An 18,952-nucleotide genomic window follows, 5' to 3' on the forward strand; every position below is an offset into this window, starting at 1 on the left:
TTTGAGGTCCATTTACTCGCTTGTTTCCCGAGCTATCAACTGTCCCACATCGCAAATTAGGTTTTTAGGACTTTTCGTCGATGTTGCATTTAAATGTTGAGCTTGACGATTTGGTATATGTCAATAGTTTTTTTGCTTCAAAGAAAGGTTGCCTCACCGTCAGTAGCCCTTCAGGGATGATTGTGTGCATGATTGTGTGCATGCAACAAAAAGGTGTAAACATCAGTGTATGAGCGTGAATGTCACGTTGACTCACTGGTGGCTGTTGTGGTTTTTGGGGAAAACCAAACCTTTTAGAGACAAAGTGCTTAAAACAAAAAAAACAGCAAACAGCACATGGTGAAGTGAGTTATCCACCCTTAAAACAGAGCGCTCATTTCTTGGCCTATAGAGCCTAACTGTCCTCCCAATTTCACTGAACTTTAAGTAGCTTTTCAGATAAAAGGTGGGGCCCAAACGTCCTATACACACTTTTTTTTCCCAAAATGAATGAAGAAGTAATCAAGTCCCTGAACTACTTCTGAACTACACTTGTATGTGCTACGCCTAAGTATACATAGAGTTACTTCTCAAATATGGTTTCAAAAAATCAACTGTCAGGTGTCCATATGAAAGTGAAAGAGGTTGCAATCATTCCTCCTGTTCACACTGACTATTGACTATTAATAGGTTTTTTTTTTTATCAGCTTAAGAATTTGAGTTAAAAGTTGACTCTTTGCAAAAAATGCACATGAATTTCAGAATATCTTATATCTATTTGGTATGCTCCCCCACCTTTTGGATTAATAACAGCATGCATTCACGCTGCTAATAGTCTATACATGTTGGTACTAAACCTGATGACCCATGTTAACCCGGCAGGATCTGACAATGTGCCAAAGACCTTCTGGGATGTCACGGTATGCCTGGCTTTCTCAGACTTCCAACTGCCCTCATAAAAATTCAATGTGGCGGAGGTCATTGAATGTGACTGTGGAGGAGCCAGGACTCGTTGGTCTTCTTTTAGTCTTCGTGTAGTTCTTGTAAAGCTTTGAGGTGTGTTTTTAGGGGTTGGGGTTTTTGGACACAACTGTTTCTGTGAAAGAGTTTAGAGTTCTCTTCATTGCCCCCCTGAGAAACCTGTAGTGTAGCCTTGATCTGACGCAGAGAAAGCCCCTCTTTGCACTTTTTCTTCTTACACTTTCAGTTGTTTTTGACCCCATCTTTCTTTCTCACCATCACGATGCTGCTTAGTAAGCAATGATATATGCTGGAAACTTGAGACGGATATATTTATAACACATGAACACATGAACGCCGGCTGGCAACGAGCCTCTGATAAGTAGATGAGATCGACCTGAGCGTCAACTTAACGCTTCGATGGAAATGACGCAACTCAAGGAAATCTGACCTTTTGTAGAAATGGTTTAAGTTGGTCAGTGCTGCATATTTGCTGATAGATAAGATAGAGTTTAATGAATCTGTTCACCTGGAAATAGTTCACAATCTTAAATATCTCTTCTTCATTTTGCATCTTATTGCTTCTTGTGTTTTTCAGCATTTCTGAATTTAAACTGTCTGATTATTTCCAGGTTTACATGAAAATATAACAAGATTTCTAGTGTGGTCTCAGACTTTTGGACGCCCCTTGTATATTTAACTTACTCTTCTTGGTGGAAACAATAACATGAATGCAATCTCTAACATTTCTCATAGTAGTAACACTGGGACTTATCACCATAAGTTCTGTATTATTAAAGATAGTATGTGTAGAATCACAAGAGTATCATTGTTACTGTATTGGAATAAAAGTCATAGTCTTACTACTACAAGAGATCTATATAAGAGATTGCATTAATGTGATTATTCCCACCAAGAAGATCCTACATCATGGTTTATTACAGTTCTGATCTTGAATCAGCATCTCATTCAAAGAGATACTGATTTAACTCTGCTACTCTGATTTTGTTTTGCATTCAGTAGTACAGTAGTAGTTGTAGTATTGTAGTGTGATTTGTAACATCTACTCATTTAAATACAGTAAAGCAAAATTGACCTTTTCGGGGGCGAAGGTGCAAAAAAGAAATCTTAACCTGCACGTCACAATACACACAAATGTATGAATGAAGAGTTCCTCGCTGTAATCATTCCTCCTGTTCATACTGACTATTGAAAGATCTTCAAATGTGCTTTCAATCAATCAATCTTTATTTGTGTAGCGCCAAATCACAACAAAGTCATCTCAAGGCACTTTACACATAGAGCAGGTTCTAAACTGAACTCTTCAGGTTTTAATTTTAAAGAGACCCGACATTCCCACATGAGCAAGCACTTAGCGACAATGGCAAGAAAAAAAACTCTCTTTTCAATGTAAAGTGATGGAGGACAAAATCCAGTCATTTCCTGTAAAAATGCATTTAAAGGTTGATGTTAAATATGTTGTATGAGGCTTCAGCAGTCTGAGTTAGTCATATCAAGTAGATATATGACACATTTACAGTGTTTTTAACATCAAATTCCCTCTTTGTGTTTCCTCTGTTGAGCTGTGATGGAAGTATAGTAACAAAAAAAGGGACTTTGGCACTAAAAAGACTGTAATGTTGACAGATATCTACTTGATTTGACTTCATTTGGACGGCTGAAGCTTCATATTAGCTTCAGATCAACTTTTAAATACATTTTTTTCACAAAGAAGGAGGACTGTGGATTTTGTCCTCCATCCTTTACATTGTAAGTGCATTATGAAAGGATCTTCTAATGGTCAGTATGAACAGGAGGAATGATTACAGCAAGAATCTGCTCATTTTGGTTCTCGACTGTTGTTTTTAAACTGACTTGAACCCTTCCTTTAAAACATCACACTGTTCTGATATGGGCACCACAAGTTTCATAATTGGGGTCCACTTATTTCAATGTTTGGGCTCCTAAGTGTTGTTTTAACCCTTTAAACAGGCAGGAGTGGAAATGACGTGAAAATGATTCTTTTTATTTACTTTGATGTTGCTAGTTATCTTATTTGAACCTGGATTGTCTGGTTGTATCTCCACCAGGAGACATCGCTCCTATTAAGGCTTAAAAACTCTATATATGTTTGTATATCTCCTCGTGCACGTTGCCTCTTTAACTGTTAAATCAGTTTAGAGTTAAAATGTGTTGATGATGTTTCCAACCCTTTGAATTAAGTGTGAAATAATCAGTTTGAGTGGTTTCCATCGAAGTCCTTTTTCTAACTAATCTAGATGTGTCACACAGAGTGCACCTCTTTTGCAGCAGGCAGTTGGTTTGTGTGCTTTTTTTGCGGATTTAGCCATTCATCTCTGGAGCTGTTGCTCAGTCAGTTCACTCATGCCGTCTAGCCCGTCATGTCTAGCACTGTGGGGAGGAGAAGTTGAATGAGTGCAGGGCGTATGCAGGGTGTGGAGGGCGTGGGCCGTTATACGGAGCAAAGCAAACAGAGGTGGTTTTAATTGTATCCTAGAGGATGACGGTGTCAACAGAAAGTGTGATTATGGTCGTGGGTGTAGGAACCTACAAACCGAGCTTGTACGGTTGTGGTAGGTCTCCTCACACAGGCGGAGGAGACAGACAGCGACACTCCCACGAGCTCACACGAGAAAGTTCAAGGGGGGGGGGGGGGTTAACTGAGGACAACGTGGACGTGCCGCTGTGTTTGTAGGAAGCAGTGTGACCCCTTAAAGTTCAACCCTGGAGATGAAATCTTTCACATTTACACGCTGGCCCCAGTACGTGCCAGTTACAGTTAGTGACAGCTTTCTGTTTTGTCTACGCTCCTCAGCACCTCAGATCTTTCTTTTCTTGTCTTGGTTTCCCATGTAGGGGAAAGCCATGCAGGGCAGGCAAGAGTTGTTTTGATTCTCTGTGTGCTAAACTTAGCTTTCTGTCCTCCCACGGATTCATTCACAAAATAGGTTCAAAGCCTTAAAGCCTTATCCGTTCTCTGTTTACAGTAACAGAGGTGAGAAAGGGAGTTTTTGTTGTGTTTTTTTTTTCTTCTTCTTTCATTATATTTGCCGGCAGTCTGTTCCATTCAGGAGAGCAAAATGACAAAACCTGCACCAAAAAAACGATATTATAGACTTTGATGTGATTTCTTCATTGAGTGGGTAATTAAAAAGGATGGAAGCAATTTGACACATCATAGAAAAAATAATGTAAAATGATCTCACGTTGAATGTAGAGCAGAATAAGTGACACTGTTTTCTGTAAAAGATGCTTTTGTGCGGTTTATGATTTCACAAAAACAAACGTTTGATAAGCTTGTCCTACATACAGAACGCAGCCGCCCGTATCATAACCAGAACCGCCTCTATTGAACACATCACTCCTGCCCTGCAGCAACTTCATTGGCTTCCTATCAAATCCCGCATTGACTTTAAGATTCTGCTCCTCACTTCTTTCAAGATCCTTCACAACCTGGCACCATCATATCTCTCGGAACTGATTCACATCTACACACACCTTCCCGAACTCTCCGATCCTCCTCCGCCAACCAGCTCTTTGCCCCATCTGCCAACTTAACTACCACCATGGGGTCAAGAGCTTTCAGCCGATCTGCCCCCTTGCCCTTTGGAACTCTCTCCCACCAGATATTTGCACTTCGGACTCTGTTTCCACCTTTAAATCCCGCCTGAAAACGCTCATACTCAGAGTGGCATACTCTGTCTCACACTAACTATGCAATCACGTTCTTGTTTATTTGTTGCACTGATGCACTTTATAGTCACATTCATATTTATTTCTTTATCTTTGCACTAAATGTTACCTAATTTATATTGTTTAATGTACTGTTGTCAAGTTTTATGTGCCTTGTAAGGGGCCATTGAGTGCTTTGAAAGGCGCCTTTAAATATAATGCATTATTATTATTATTATTATTATTATTATTACATATCACACGTCACTTTTTACTATCAGGCAAAAGTCGTGCATGTTACCAGTAATTTGTGAATTTTATTTGTAGGTATATTTTCCGTATAAATGATACTGTATGTCACACTATCAGACTTTCACTACACAATTATCGTGGCCAAAATAACTCATAATAACGATATTATCGCAATTTCTATTGGAAATTTGAAGGAAGGAAAAAACATATTATCTGTTAAATCATCTTTAACTTTTGTCTACTGTGTGTTTTGTTTCTTTTCTGTGTTAAAGTTCAAGTGTGAGGAGGTGAAGAGAGTGAAAAGAACAATTACAGTTGATATAAAGTGGAAAAAAGCAACGAGACGAACTGATAAACAAAAAAGATCCACAAGGGAAATTAATTATTTACACCATATATTCACATCATCATCATATTTCTTCTTTCTTTTCTAAATATCAGAGTTATTTTCAATACTGGTATATTGCATGAAACGCCTGTACGTCATGTGTGACCTTTTGCATTTCTAAGATGACTGAATGGAACAGATTTTCTTTCCACTATTCAGAAATTTGCCAAAACATGTTTGTGCTTGAGGTAACAGGTGAGTTTTTCTACCACAGTTCAGGTAAATGTCATGTTTTCATCTCATTCAGTAAGTACAGGTTCTTTAATCTCCTTTAAGACACTGCTGCGTTCCTCATATGGGGGATGTTACATTTTTGGGTTTGCTGGACCCTTATATTTCATTCTGCTTCACTTTGTAACTTACGACAGGTAATGTGGTGTTTTTTGTTTTTTTTTTAATTTTCTCTGGCATAGACGCCTTTATTTGAAAGTAGAGAGACAGGAAATTACGGGAGAGAGAGGGGGGTGTGACATGCAGAAGGTCCGCCGGCCGGGAATCGAACCGGGGTCCGCTGCGTACATGGCGTGCGCTCTAAACCACTCGACCACCTGCGCGCCTTGTTTTTTGTTTTTTATGCATATTTTTATTCAAGAGATGTAGAACAATACAGGTTATGCATTTAGATACAGGGTCCCACATAAATTAAAATAGTAATAATAATAATAAATAAATAGGAGGGAAGAAAACCAGTGGAGAGCAGAGCAGTTCATACTCTATACAGGGTGCACATCAGTTGTTATGCATGTTTGACAGAACCATCAGGGCCTTATATTATGGTAAATAGTAAATAATCTGTACTTATATAGCAGTTTTCTAGACTTTTGACCACTTAAACCACTTTTACACTACATGTTTCATTCAAACATTCATACACTGATGACAGGTGCTCCCATGCAGGAGGAATCTAACCATTCATACACATTCATACACTGTTGGCATAGCAACAGGAGCAATTTGGGGTTAAGTATTTTGTATCATGACACATCGACATATGGACTGGAGGAGCAGGGAATCGAACCGCCAATCGATTCAATTGGTGGACGACTGCTCTACTTCCTGAGCCACAGCTGCCTCCCTGTGATGATCCAATGGGAGAGTGTTGAGCCTGTCAAAATACAAAAATCAATGGGTCCCAGATTTTGTGGAAGGTTCCAATCGATCCTCTGGTGACCTCTTTAACTAATGCTCCAAAAATGGCCTTTTCAGCAGTGGGTTGAAAAGTTAGTCACATTAGTTTTGATACTATTACTTCATTCAAAGTTTTTGCAGATGGTTGACCAAAAGTCTCTTAAGTTGGGACAAGTCCAAAAACATGTCGGCCATATCTGCTGGGAGTAGAATTACAGCAATCACACATGTCTCCAATTTCAGAAAAGAAGACATTTTGCAAACATCACAGTCATTTAATAAACTCCACAAGTGGAATCTAGACACTAGACCTTTGAAGTTGTAGGATATATATTGGCAGACACTTTAGTATCTTATTTTAGGGTTATAAAATAAGATTAGGATAAGGTTGGCGATAATCTGCCAGACCAAAACCAGCAGTGCTTTAGTCCATCTCGCAATACAAAAGCGACAGGTACCGTGGTGGTTTATAAGAGTCAGTCACTCCACGGTAAACAAGTGGAATCTACATTACCGCCTTAAATAATTGGCCGAATAACCTTTGAAGTTGTTGGATGTATCAGCAGAAATGTTAGTATCTTGAATGATCTTATATTTTAAATATAAAGTTGTCGATATTCTTCATGTTTCTTACCGTCATCAAATTCTATGAGAAGACTAAAACGAACAATGCTTTAGTCCATCTCGCAATACTTCATCACGACGACCCCTTTCTGTCTGACTCAGCCTCGAGCCTATTGGTTACTACTGAGGAGGTAAATCTTTATATAAACACGTGGCAGATATATTATATAACGTCATATTTGGACGCTTTTAGCAAAAACTGCTCAAACATGAATAAACAGTGCATTTGTTAGGGACTATTTCCAGCGGCGGATGAATCCACATTTAGTGCTCTGGTGAGTATTTCCAGCAGCAGGACGGAGTCAGAATAAACGATGGTGAGTGTGCTTTCATGTTAATTAAGGAATATGTCATTCAGTGTAACAATATAGCTCACTGATGTGTTTTTAATAGTTTTTTAGGCAATAACGGAGATCCACGGGTTTGGATACACACATAATAAATGTTAGTAGATTCGATTTGTTGACAATAAAAACTATATATAGAATAAAGCCGGATTTAGCCTTTAACTTACATTTGTTAAATTTTAAGTGTGGTACCAATTTGCTGAAACTGTTGATTAACCAATGTTTTGATTGATGTAAGATTAATTGGCAACTATTTCAATAATCAGTGGTTTCAATCAACATCTGCATGCAACAATCATTCATTAGTTCCAGATGTTAATTTGTGAGGATTTTGCTGCTTTTCTGTGGTTTGTACTGTAATATATATTAATATCTTTGGGTTTTACTGCAATTTGATGACATCATTTTAACTGCTAAGGAAGCTGTAATAATAACTTTTTTATTATTTTCTTATATTTTATGGATTCAATGATTAATATGTTTCTTAAAATCATAACTAACACATTCATTCATGATGTAAAATGATGAATTGTTGCTCTGATGTGTTGTTTACAAAGTCCTGTAGCTGTGTGTGGTTTTATATTTCTATGTTCACAAGGTATTGGTAGTGGTTTTCACAGTAAATTGGATTGTTTTTCACAGGCAATCGTGACGACATCTTCCTTGTTGTTCTAGTAAATTATTTCGCAGCAGTGAGAAATGTTATTTGTGGGGTTTTGTGATTGTTTTCCATGGAAGTGGAAACAGCCTCTAATCTGTGAGTTAGAAGCCAGGAAGGCCTTTCCTCCACAGCAGCACAGCGCGGAAAGCGTGGCCAACCTCTTCCTTTTTCTCCTCCCCTCGTGATGTCATCACATTGTTTGTGATAACGAAGTGTTTGATTAACCAGCCTCATCCTGCATCTGAACCACACTTCCTGTTCAGACACTCACTCGCACACACACACACACACGCTCTCACACACAATACTAACTCTACCAGAAGAGCTCACACAGTTATGAACAGAGGCCGTCACTTTTTACACTTTTACGCCATTTATTGTTTTTTGGGGGTTTTGTTTTTTTTACAGAACAGTGCACTTCCACATACACACATACACACATACACACACACAAATAAGCTTGTAACAGTCACTTCAACTCTTCTCAGATTTGATGTATGACACACTTACTTACAGTTACATGATATATTTCTATGTGATACAAAATATTGAGTAGAAGAAGCTTATCTAAAAAAAATCAAATCCCTGAGATTTTTCCTCAAACATCCAGCCAGGCTCGAGACGTCTGTTCATTCATAATTTACTAAATGGTGATGATAGTGTCTCCTAGTAACAGAAAAGTCTAAATTATGTACAATTTAAAAAAAAAAAAAAAGAAAAAATCTACATACAGTAAAAGAATAGTTCAACATTTTTGAGAAATAGCTTTACTTTACTTTAGATAAGATTAGATTGATACCAGCAGTTTTGTAATATTCATGTACTCAAGTGTATTTCCCAAAATGTCAAATTATTCCTTTAAGGCACTAAAAATCACTTCACAGTTTCTCGAGAGTACAATCAACCGAAGCTGTCAGTTTTTTTTTTTATCACATAAGCTGCATGAAAAATAGTCCCTGTGCTCTGAAAATACAGTAAGAGGAAGAAAAAACTAAGAAAATAATACTGCAACTTTGGTTCTGGACACACACACACACACACACACACACACACACAATCATATAAAAACACACACACACACATACACACACACACGCAGTTAACTGGCATTAAAGGTCCATTTGATATTCATTGTCCAAGTTGGTGTCCTCTCTTTGTAGGCTCGTGGCGTGATATCTGAAGTCCCGGGAGTTTAAACAGTCACTTGAACTCACTCCGATCACTCCGATCACTCCGATCACTCCTGCAGGCTGCTGCTGTGATGGTGCGTGATGGCCCTCTGGTAGTCCTCGGTGGTGTTTATGTGGTCCGTGACTCCCGGGTGCTCGTAGCTGCGGTAGTAGCCGCCCGTCTGCTGGGTGTAGTACAGGAGCTGCCTGGCAAACAGCGGCTCCACCTGCAAGAATCGGAGGAAGAAGTCAGCGAAAAGTCGGCGAAAAAAGGCTCGAAACGGTCGCTGATTGACACCAAAAAGAGCTCAAAGCCAAAAAAAAAATCTAGACTCATATTTGAAAAGTTGGATATAGGTTTCTAAAAGTATGACAGGTGCAAAATTAGGATTTGAAAGTGTAAAAAAAGAACATTTGAAAGTCTGTCAGAATGGTTTCATGCATGTAACGTTAGCAGTGTTTCATAAAGGTTCACTTACAAGCTTTTTCCAGATCTTGCTCAGTTTGTGATCATGTGACTTTAGGTTTGGTGTAACTCAAGATTAATACTGACAACTGAGCAAACTCTGAGTGTTGAGAAAAGCTAGTAAGTGAACTTTGGAGTAACTTAAGTTTTTGGGTGGTTAACCAGCTGTGTGCTTAAACATAATTAAACAGCAACAGTCTGGATCTTCACCTCTGAACAGTTGCACACATCTCTGATTTTTCACCTAGATTCAAATGTGTCTGATGTTGTTCTCGTTGGCGTCTGTTTCCCTGGTCTGTTAAACAACCGGGTCTATCAAACCTTCGTTGGGCATGATTAAGAATGTGGGTGTGGACTTCCTGTGCCAGAACTAAAAAAAAAATGCTGTGAAAAATGGCCACATGCATGGTTGTCATGGTTATGCTAGTGACATAAAAAGATGCTCCTTGCAGCCACTGCGCCACTCACGTTAGGATTTAATAACGATCCCTAGCAACCAGAAACTGAGAACGTGAACATTATGTCGAACTGTAAAGGAGTGAAAACTAAATGACAAATCAACCTGATTATTAATAGACTGTAATAGTAATAATAAGGGCCTAGAAATGCTGGAGCACAACTGGCTAAGTCTCCATGTGTTGGGTTGTTTCTGGGTTGTTTGCTAACCCTAAACCTGCAGATGTTTGATAGATTCAACCTGATTATCTGACTGAATTATATGTTTTAAAACCCTGCAAACATTGTGACAATGAAGAAACTCGTACAGACTTAAGGAGAAATGACAGATTACCCACTAGCAGTACATTACAATGACTTCAAACATCTCATCATTCAGGCTTCGGGGCATTAAAAAGGTGAATGCCAGAGATCGGTGGTAACATTGATGAAGTTCTTAATAGAAGAGAAATATAATGGATATTTCATTTGCAGACTTTATCCTGCAAAGGACTGAATGATTAGACATACCATGACATCAGATGTCATGGTATGTCTCTAAGGAGCTTTAGGATCAGATAGACTTGTTTATGATGCACTCAGAATACGAGTATTTCACATGACTGCACAAGCCAACGCTGTATATCTGTAAATATTCTTGTAAACAGACATGTGTGTGTGTGTGTGTGTGTGTGTGTGTGTGTGTGTTTGTGTGTGTGTGTGTGTGTGTGTGTGTGTGTGATGTGACGTTGAGTTGCACTACTTCCTGTTTGCATGGACTCTAATTTGACAGATTGCACAAATGTCAGTGCCTGTTATTATTATTATTATTATTATTGTTGAGAGTCACTCCCACAGGAGGATAACTGTCCCACATCTCTGCACACAGGATGGGTAATGAAGCAGATCATTATATATATTTAAGATAAATGTTGCATGAATTGTTTAAAATAGCATGTGTGATCAATTGAAACACACTTGCATCTGAGCATCTGAGGTAAGAATATCTCCTATTAAAAAAAAAAAAAAAAAAGACTTTCAAATCCTATTTTTCACTTTTGAAACCATACCTCAAACTTTCCAGCTTTCAAATCTTCCTTTTTGATTGTTTGAAGTGTGATACTGAGCTAATGTCAGACCCTCAAAGTCACTATTGTGTTTCACGTTGCGCAATCAGCAATCTGAATGTGCATGGATCTCACTGAGGACTGGTGTGTTGATTGTAAGGAGATATTGAAGCAGAGATAATCAAGCAGCAGTCAAACACATGGGAAACAGCTAGCAGCTAATTGTCACCTGGACAGTGAGGGTCCTTCTTTGTCTCTGTGGGTCCAGACACTCATCTCCGAAATTCAGCAGGACCTGGAAATGAGGCAGTGGCCGACCGTGGAGCCCGTAACTCTGGATCTCTGATAACCAGGAAGGAGATAAGATCATATCATTATTAATGCTTTTGATATCAGTAATACATCTTAACTGGCAGATTCAAATGAATTCAGCAGAATTTCATTTGAAGAAGCAGAATTTCATTTGAAGAAGCGTGACCTTTTGGGGGGTGATTCGAATGGAAAGTCCTGGTCACACCATGTATGCAAATACAATTAGGTGTCAGAGCTTTTACTTACACAGCTGGGGCTGTCTTAGCATGTGGGTGGGGATGATGTGGCTGTGATGAAGTCATGTGACTCACCTCACCATGAGATGCTTACTTTGAAAAGTTTGTTCACAAATAGGCTTTTCTTGGGGGGGGGGGGTGTTTCTTTATGGTTTTGTTCTTATAAGTGGTTTACAGTAAATGAGATGCAGTTTGTTTAACTGAAAGACACAAACTTGATTTTTTGCAGAAGTAAAAACTGTGCGACTGATTTACAGTAAACTAAGCCTCTCACTCTGCTTCAGTGTGACCCTGTTTAGTGTTGACACCATTAGTCAGATAAGCAGGTATTTGGTTGTATGGCTGTGAATTTAACCATAATGCTTTTTTTGGTATCAACCGAAATAATTTATGCTGTGGAGGCAGAGATATCTTGACTTTTAATGCCTTGAAGGGGTCAAGTTCTAAAAAATACTCGATTGTACATTTCCTGTAACGCAGCTTGGTCGCACCTTTCATTAGACGCCCACCCTCTTAAACACCCATGTCTTTCATGTTTCACGCACCTCCAGTTTGTAATGCTGGCTCTCTGTTATCAATTTTAAAATTTAGAACATCCGTAATCCAAAATAACCCGAATGACATCACTATGATATCACCCAGGTTATCTTTTTCTTTCGGTTTTGCAGAGAGACAGTATACTGTTTGTTCTTTTTTTGACTTGTTGGCCTGTCCTCTCTGCATGGCAAGTTGGTGAATTATCCATTTCACTGTTTTATTGTCGGATGGGGGGATATTTACAGAAACATGCTCTCAGACTTTTATGCTAGCTCCCTACAGAGCCACAGAAGAAATATTATAACTGTTTCCACAGATTGAAATGTACTCATCAAGAAAAGTAAACTGAACCTGATGAGTAAAATTTGGTGGAGTGCCCCTTTAAAAATCTAATGTTTTGACGATTTTATTCAGGTTAAATTCTTATGTTTGGTACGGCTGCTTGTATTTAGACATTTAACATATTATATTATGTTATAAGTATAGGAAGGGAGAGAAGAGAGAACATTTTTGGTAGCTTTTCCGTCGATATCCTGCTGTACTTCACTGACAGAATCTATTGATAATCTTTTATGTCATTTATCGAGCACAAATCTTAAATATTTGATGCTTGCCAGCTTTTAAAATGTGAAGTTTTTCTATTAACATGATTGCAAATGAAATCTTTGGATAGTGTTGGTTGCTTCGTCAATCTGAAGATGCCACTTTGGACTCATTTATCTCTTTTCTGATACTTTATAGATTGATAAATTAATCATTAGTTGTGGTTGTGTTCCTGCTGTCTCACCTGTGAGGTAGTCCTGTGTGTGGAGGAGTTTACAGGTGACCTCTCTGTCCAGCTTGTTGGGCTTCTCTCCGTACGGCGACAGTCCTGTCTGCCAGTACACTCGGCTCTGACACAGTCTGCGGGCGTAGAGTCCGTCTGGCGTCATCCACAAAAACACTCCCCTCTCCAGGTTGGACGGAGGACTCGGTGGACAATCCTCCGCTCTCCTCTGAGCTGCCAGGCTGTCCACAGGCAGAGGAACCAGCTCAAGGCCTTCCGGGGAAAGGTAGTGCTTCTCCTCTGGGGTGCACGGAGTGAGGTGACACCCCTTCGGACTGGAGGTGGTGACCTCCCTCACCAGATTGCCCCGGAAAAATACAGACACATGCAGACGGAAATCTATGTAAAGGACAAAAAGACACAGGTACAGGTCATTAAATATGTTTTTTCATTGAATTCTGTTTCTTAGTGTGGTGTATTGTCTTTCATTCATCCTTGTTCACATCATATCGGTACAATTAAGGGTTAATTGTAATTTGCAGTGAAGTTAACTTTTACGTGAGTCACAAATAAGCCCCCACCTTTTTTTTCTTCTCTTACATCCCACCTGTTCTCTTTCTCTGAGTTTACACAGAATGAGCTGTCTGACATTTTGAACTCATAAATTCTCATGCATGTGATACATCTGTGGTTTAAATATGTATTTTTAAGACTTGTGCTGTCAGCATTTTGTCTCTCTTCCACCATCTGATCAATGGTTGTATCGGGCTTTCCATCTTTGCCTCCTTAAATCACTCTCATTTTTAAATCTGTGGGTCCTACTCTATCTGATCTGCCATGCCTGCGTTTTGAGACATTGGAGAAATTTTTATAGATTATTATAAAGCCTTTGAGGTAATGATGCTCCCCTCATATCTATCTGACAAGTCCCAAGTGGTTGAAATCAGTCATGTAAAATCCCCCCCTTATAACTTGTAATATGGGAGTTCCACAAGGCAGCATGTTGGGACCTTTACATTTTCTTCTGTATATCAATGACCTTTCCAATAGGTATGTGATTAATCTAATTGTCTCGTATATGCAGATGATACTGTAATGTTTATTTCTGATTTAAAACCTGATGTCAACATCTCAAAACTCCCCTCCGATCGTCACTATGTAGATGACTGTTTGAACTCTAATCAATTATAAATGTCAAGAAAACATAATGTAAGTAGTCATTGATTCATATCTTACTTATCCACTAAACCACGTTCATATCTCATTGGTATTGTTTCAGATACATCCTACTGTCTCCCTTGTCCCTCACAACAGAGTAAACTACTGAACCAATACCATGGCTACACAATAGAGTGTGTAAGATCCATGGGAAACTCCCCCCCTCGTACTCACCACTGCACTTCACTTTCTAATGCACTGACTCACAACTACACATATAATCTATCCATTCAGAACAATAACTCAACCTCCAAACACTTACTGCTCTACTTCCAAGACACACGACACTTCACCAGATCAAGTTCCCATCATGCATTTATTCGAGTAACGAGTTCCCATATTACATTAGAGCATTAACCTCTATTACACACTTCAAACAGGCATATAAACACTATCTGATGGAAGGACGCACCTGCAAACACTGATCCAGCTCACGTAAACCATCGTACTCTAACGCTGAAGTCCTCATCTGTAATGTCTGTGTAGCTTTATGTGTTATGTTGTTGTTGTTTGTTTTTAAATGCTGCAGAACAGGAAGCTAATGTAAACCGGTCAGGCCAGTTTAAACAAGCCATATTCACTCATTCACACATATATTCTGATGGCAGAGGTATAACCATTGGGGGCAATTTGGGGTTCAGTTTTTTTTGCCCATGGACACTTTGACATGTGGACTAGAGGAGTCGGAAATCGAAATCGGCGATCTTCCAATAAGTGGAACGACCCGCTGTACCGCCTGCAGCCACAGCCGATCGTAATGTAACACATTTTAACATCTGTACTGTTACTTTTATTCTATTCCTGTCTAATAATAATGATAATAAATAGAAAAATGTTCTCCTACGACATCTGGCTTCTAACACATTTCTCTACCTGATCCCTGTCTCTTAGAAATGCCAAAAAATTATCGTAGAAAAAGTTTTTAAAGGTTTAAAATCTGAGCTGCATTTGCAATTTTAAGATATTTTTTAAACTTTGACTACAGCTGATACATCAGAGCAGAGTTATCCAAAGTCCACTCTGCAATACTGCATTGATTAGCTTTTTTAAAGTCGTCTAAATGTATATAGGCAAAAATTTGACTGCATAGTTTTAAAGTTGTGTCTTCATCTTTGCAACAATATGTTTGCATATGACTTTAAAGAAAGAACTGTCTTGTAGATATGGACTTATTATGATACTCCCATGTGTTTATACATTACGTAAAGGTGTATTCACTGCTTGATCTTAAACTGAAATCCCATTTAATCTGTAGTTAAGGATGTCACCCAGACCCAGAGGCCCCCTCCTTTGGATTTTATTGCGTGCAAAAAAGGAGGAAAAAGAAAAGTGAACTGAAAGTGTTTGTCTACCTGAAAGTGCCTCCGCTGATCTGATGCCGGCGTCCAGTGTAAAAGGCGAAGGCTGACTATCAGCAGGACCGTAAGAGTAAATTGAGGCTCTGAGCTGATACCCTGCACACACACACACACACAAACACACACACAAGAACTCAACACAAGCAGAGAAAACAAACTGTGTGTGTGCAATGCTAAAAACACTGGCATGGATGCTCCTGCTTCTATATATGAATATATGGAGTACTGTACCATTCTCCATGGCTGTACCCTGCCACGGCAAGCTGCGGGGGGGACAGGGACACTGGGAGAAGGTCAGCTCCGGCAGGGAGGTCTGGTCCGTAGCGAAGTCTCTCCAGCTGCATTCAGCTGCATACGGAGGCATCTACACACGGAGATAAAATCAGTTAAACTTTAGACAACCATACATTTCTTTACATGAGATATGCTGCCTTCAAGCTAGCTTCTATATGGGAAGTTGTAAATAATATAACCTGTTGTTAAGCCTAAAGCAGATAGAAAGTCATAAAAACATGACTTTTATAGTGATTATTGTTTTTAAAGCTTTGTTTTTTATGACTTGCAGCAACTGAGGGAGCTCCACAGCAGGATTAAACAGTATAGTGGCGCATTGTAAACTCTCTAAAAATGTAGCTGTTTTGTGCCAGAAACATGAATTATTAATAAAGCTATCTTTTAAAACTCCCATTACATTAACAGCATGTCAAATAAGCAACTCTGCTCTTAGTGAAACAGCATTTGTAGAAAAATGAATGTAGGATATATGTAGTGAAGTTGATATAGTACAATAATATTCCTGTTTATTTACTTGTAAAGGTATTAAATAAGTATAACTAGGCTGATAAATGACCAGAAATATGAAAAAACAACTAATAGGCCTGACCATCAATAAAATATGTATCATTTAAGTTGTTTTTATCCAGTATAAAGACCTGACATTGATTGCTATAAACCTTCTCATGAATTAAGATTTGCTGATTTTGTTTGTTGTGTGTGATAGTAAATGGAATATTTTGTGGTTTTAAGTTGTTGGTTTGACAAAACAAATGATTTGATGAAGTCGCCTTGAGTTTTAAGAGAGTGTGATTTTCCATTATTTTTACATTTTTCAAACTAAAAATAATTAGTCACAGCACCAAAACGTTTATAACATTTCGTTGTAACCAGTCACGACTTTTCTTAGAAGTGTGAGGTGTGAAATCCTGGTTACCACCTTGGCACACACAAGCTAAAATTGAGTCAACATGTAGAAAATGCACATTATCATTATTTGAATGCCTGATATTGTCTATAAAAGTTTAAATGCATGTGTTTTAATATCAGCTGCTGACATGGTTTTTACATTTTGGATACTTAAAAGATAAATACTATTCACTTTTGTAGCAATGTTCTCAAAATTTCAACATTTCCAACAACACTCAAATCAGTAATCAGTTAAAAGTAAAAAGTAACATTAGTTAAACTTTGGGATGCAGCTTATGAACCTGTGACTCTCCACTTAGCATCTGGTGCTTAGCATCCAAGATCATTCATGCATGCATGCAGTGTGCTCTCTCATCCACTGTTTCTGCTGCACATCCAACCTCTCTCTCTCTCTCTCTCTCTCTCTCTCTCTCTCTCTCTCTCTCTCTCTCTCTCTCTCTCTCTCTCTCTCTCTCCTCCCACCTCACTCACTCATTTTAATATGTATGAAAATCACCTGAGTTTGCAGGGCAGGGTAGGTAGCGTGCCCCGCATAGCTCATTGGACTCAGAGGACTGTCCTCCTGTCTGGGTCCTGAGTGGAAAAGGCAGAAAAGATAACATTAAAAAAAAAAAAAAAAAACAAGCCTGAATGAACTAACTCTGACAAGTTGCAGCATGTGAAACAAGTAAAAACTCCACATGTGTTGACACCATGAAGCGTGACATTAAATGGTTCAAAGTTATCAATCACACAAAAGTGGAATCAGAAAATGTCCAACTCTAAAAATACAAATAAAAATCATAAAGAGAAGCTAATATTTGACTTTGAGGTGAGACTGACTTTTCTTGGCTCCCTCGGGGATGATGCGGTAGACTTTGTAAGGGTCTGAGATGTCAAGCTGGCTCCTCTCCACGATTTCCTCAAAGTCATTGCTCTTGTTGAGGGCGCAGCGGAGACGTGTCTTCCAGGTCGGCGGGTCCGGCTTGTCGATCCCCTCCCGAAACTTGCCTTTAAACAGCGCCCAGGCCTGCACATGCACACAAAAGTCACCCACGTACAACTTTAAAAAGTGTAGTTTTTGACAGGATGAGAAAAAAAAGCAGTGTTGCAAACTGGACTCAAGCTCTTATTGTAAAAGCCTGAAGAAATGACTTTTTTTAGTTACAGTAAGCATCCTCTCAAGAATAAGTCATTTACAGATAATTAATCAGCAAAAATCATCTTTTTTTTTTAAATGTCTCATGGGAAAAACAACTTCTTGCATCTCAAATTTCTATATTTTCAAGTTGTTTGTCTTTTATGACACAAACTGAATATATTCTGGGTTCATGATTGTTGCTCCTGAAGTTTTAAGAAGTCATAATTGGCTCTGTGACTGTCAAGAAAGGGTTAAAAACAAGGAGTCGAGGACATGAATCCATCAATAGGCTTTATAAATGTCATTTCCAGCCTTATTCTATATGCCACATTTCACACAGTAAAGCAATGCAAAGTGTTTTACACCATGAAATACATATGAAACACAGTCAATAAGCCACCGAAACTCCCAAGTGGTGCTAAATGTGCATGAGTTATTAATCTTGCTTTTTTAGGATGTTTATTGTAACACTCTAACAACTTCTTAAACATGTGGTTTTTTGTGTCACTTTGTGCGCTTTTTTCATTCTGACAGATGTTGTACTCTGGATGGATGAAAGATGCGGTTGGAGGGGGTCTCGTACCTTGAAAAGCGCGGCATCCTCATCCCGGTTGTAGTCCTGTTTCCCGGCGTGTTTCCATGGTATCCTGAAGATGCTTTTCTCATCGTTTTCCCACACCAGACCGGGATATTTCCCGCTGTCCACCTGCTCGATCAGCCACTGCCGCAGCTTCCCGTTGCCGCTGCTCCCGGAGCCACTGTAATCCAAGTCGGGGTTCATCTCTGCCCAAACAGACGCACGCGACAAGTCCACGATTAGATCCTGCAATGCAAAGCCATGTGCTCATGCATGGGTGTTTAGAAAGTACTGCAAAAGTTAAGAACAAAAAAAAAAAAAGAAGAAAAGAAAAAGGATGATGAGTCTATCCAAGTATGTAAAACTCACTGAAGGTTAAACCACTTGATATATATCTCTCCCACGCAGAAAAAAAGAAGCTGTGCCTTTTTAATCGGAGTGGTCTTACCTGTGAAA

General features: G+C 38.9%; 1 protein-coding gene across 1 annotated transcript; it reads right to left on the bottom strand.

The window, feature by feature from the left end:
• Positions 1–8,455: 8,455 nt before the first annotated feature.
• Positions 8,456–18,710, bottom strand: LOC133984497 (interferon regulatory factor 4-like). The gene is made up of 8 exons (XM_062423850.1): positions 18,503–18,710; positions 17,622–17,808; positions 17,296–17,372; positions 15,828–15,960; positions 15,591–15,692; positions 13,042–13,419; positions 11,399–11,511; positions 8,456–9,428 (listed from the first exon to the last, which is right to left on the bottom strand). Exons 1-8 carry the CDS (start codon positions 18,698–18,700, stop codon positions 9,270–9,272), a joined length of 1,347 nt encoding a protein of 448 aa, XP_062279834.1. The 5' UTR covers positions 18,701–18,710; the 3' UTR covers positions 8,456–9,269.
• Positions 18,711–18,952: the final 242 nt, after the last annotated feature.

Source organism: Scomber scombrus, chromosome 8, assembly GCF_963691925.1.
Source record: "Scomber scombrus chromosome 8, fScoSco1.1, whole genome shotgun sequence".
In the NCBI taxonomy this organism is placed as follows: Eukaryota; Metazoa; Chordata; class Actinopteri; order Scombriformes; family Scombridae; genus Scomber; species Scomber scombrus.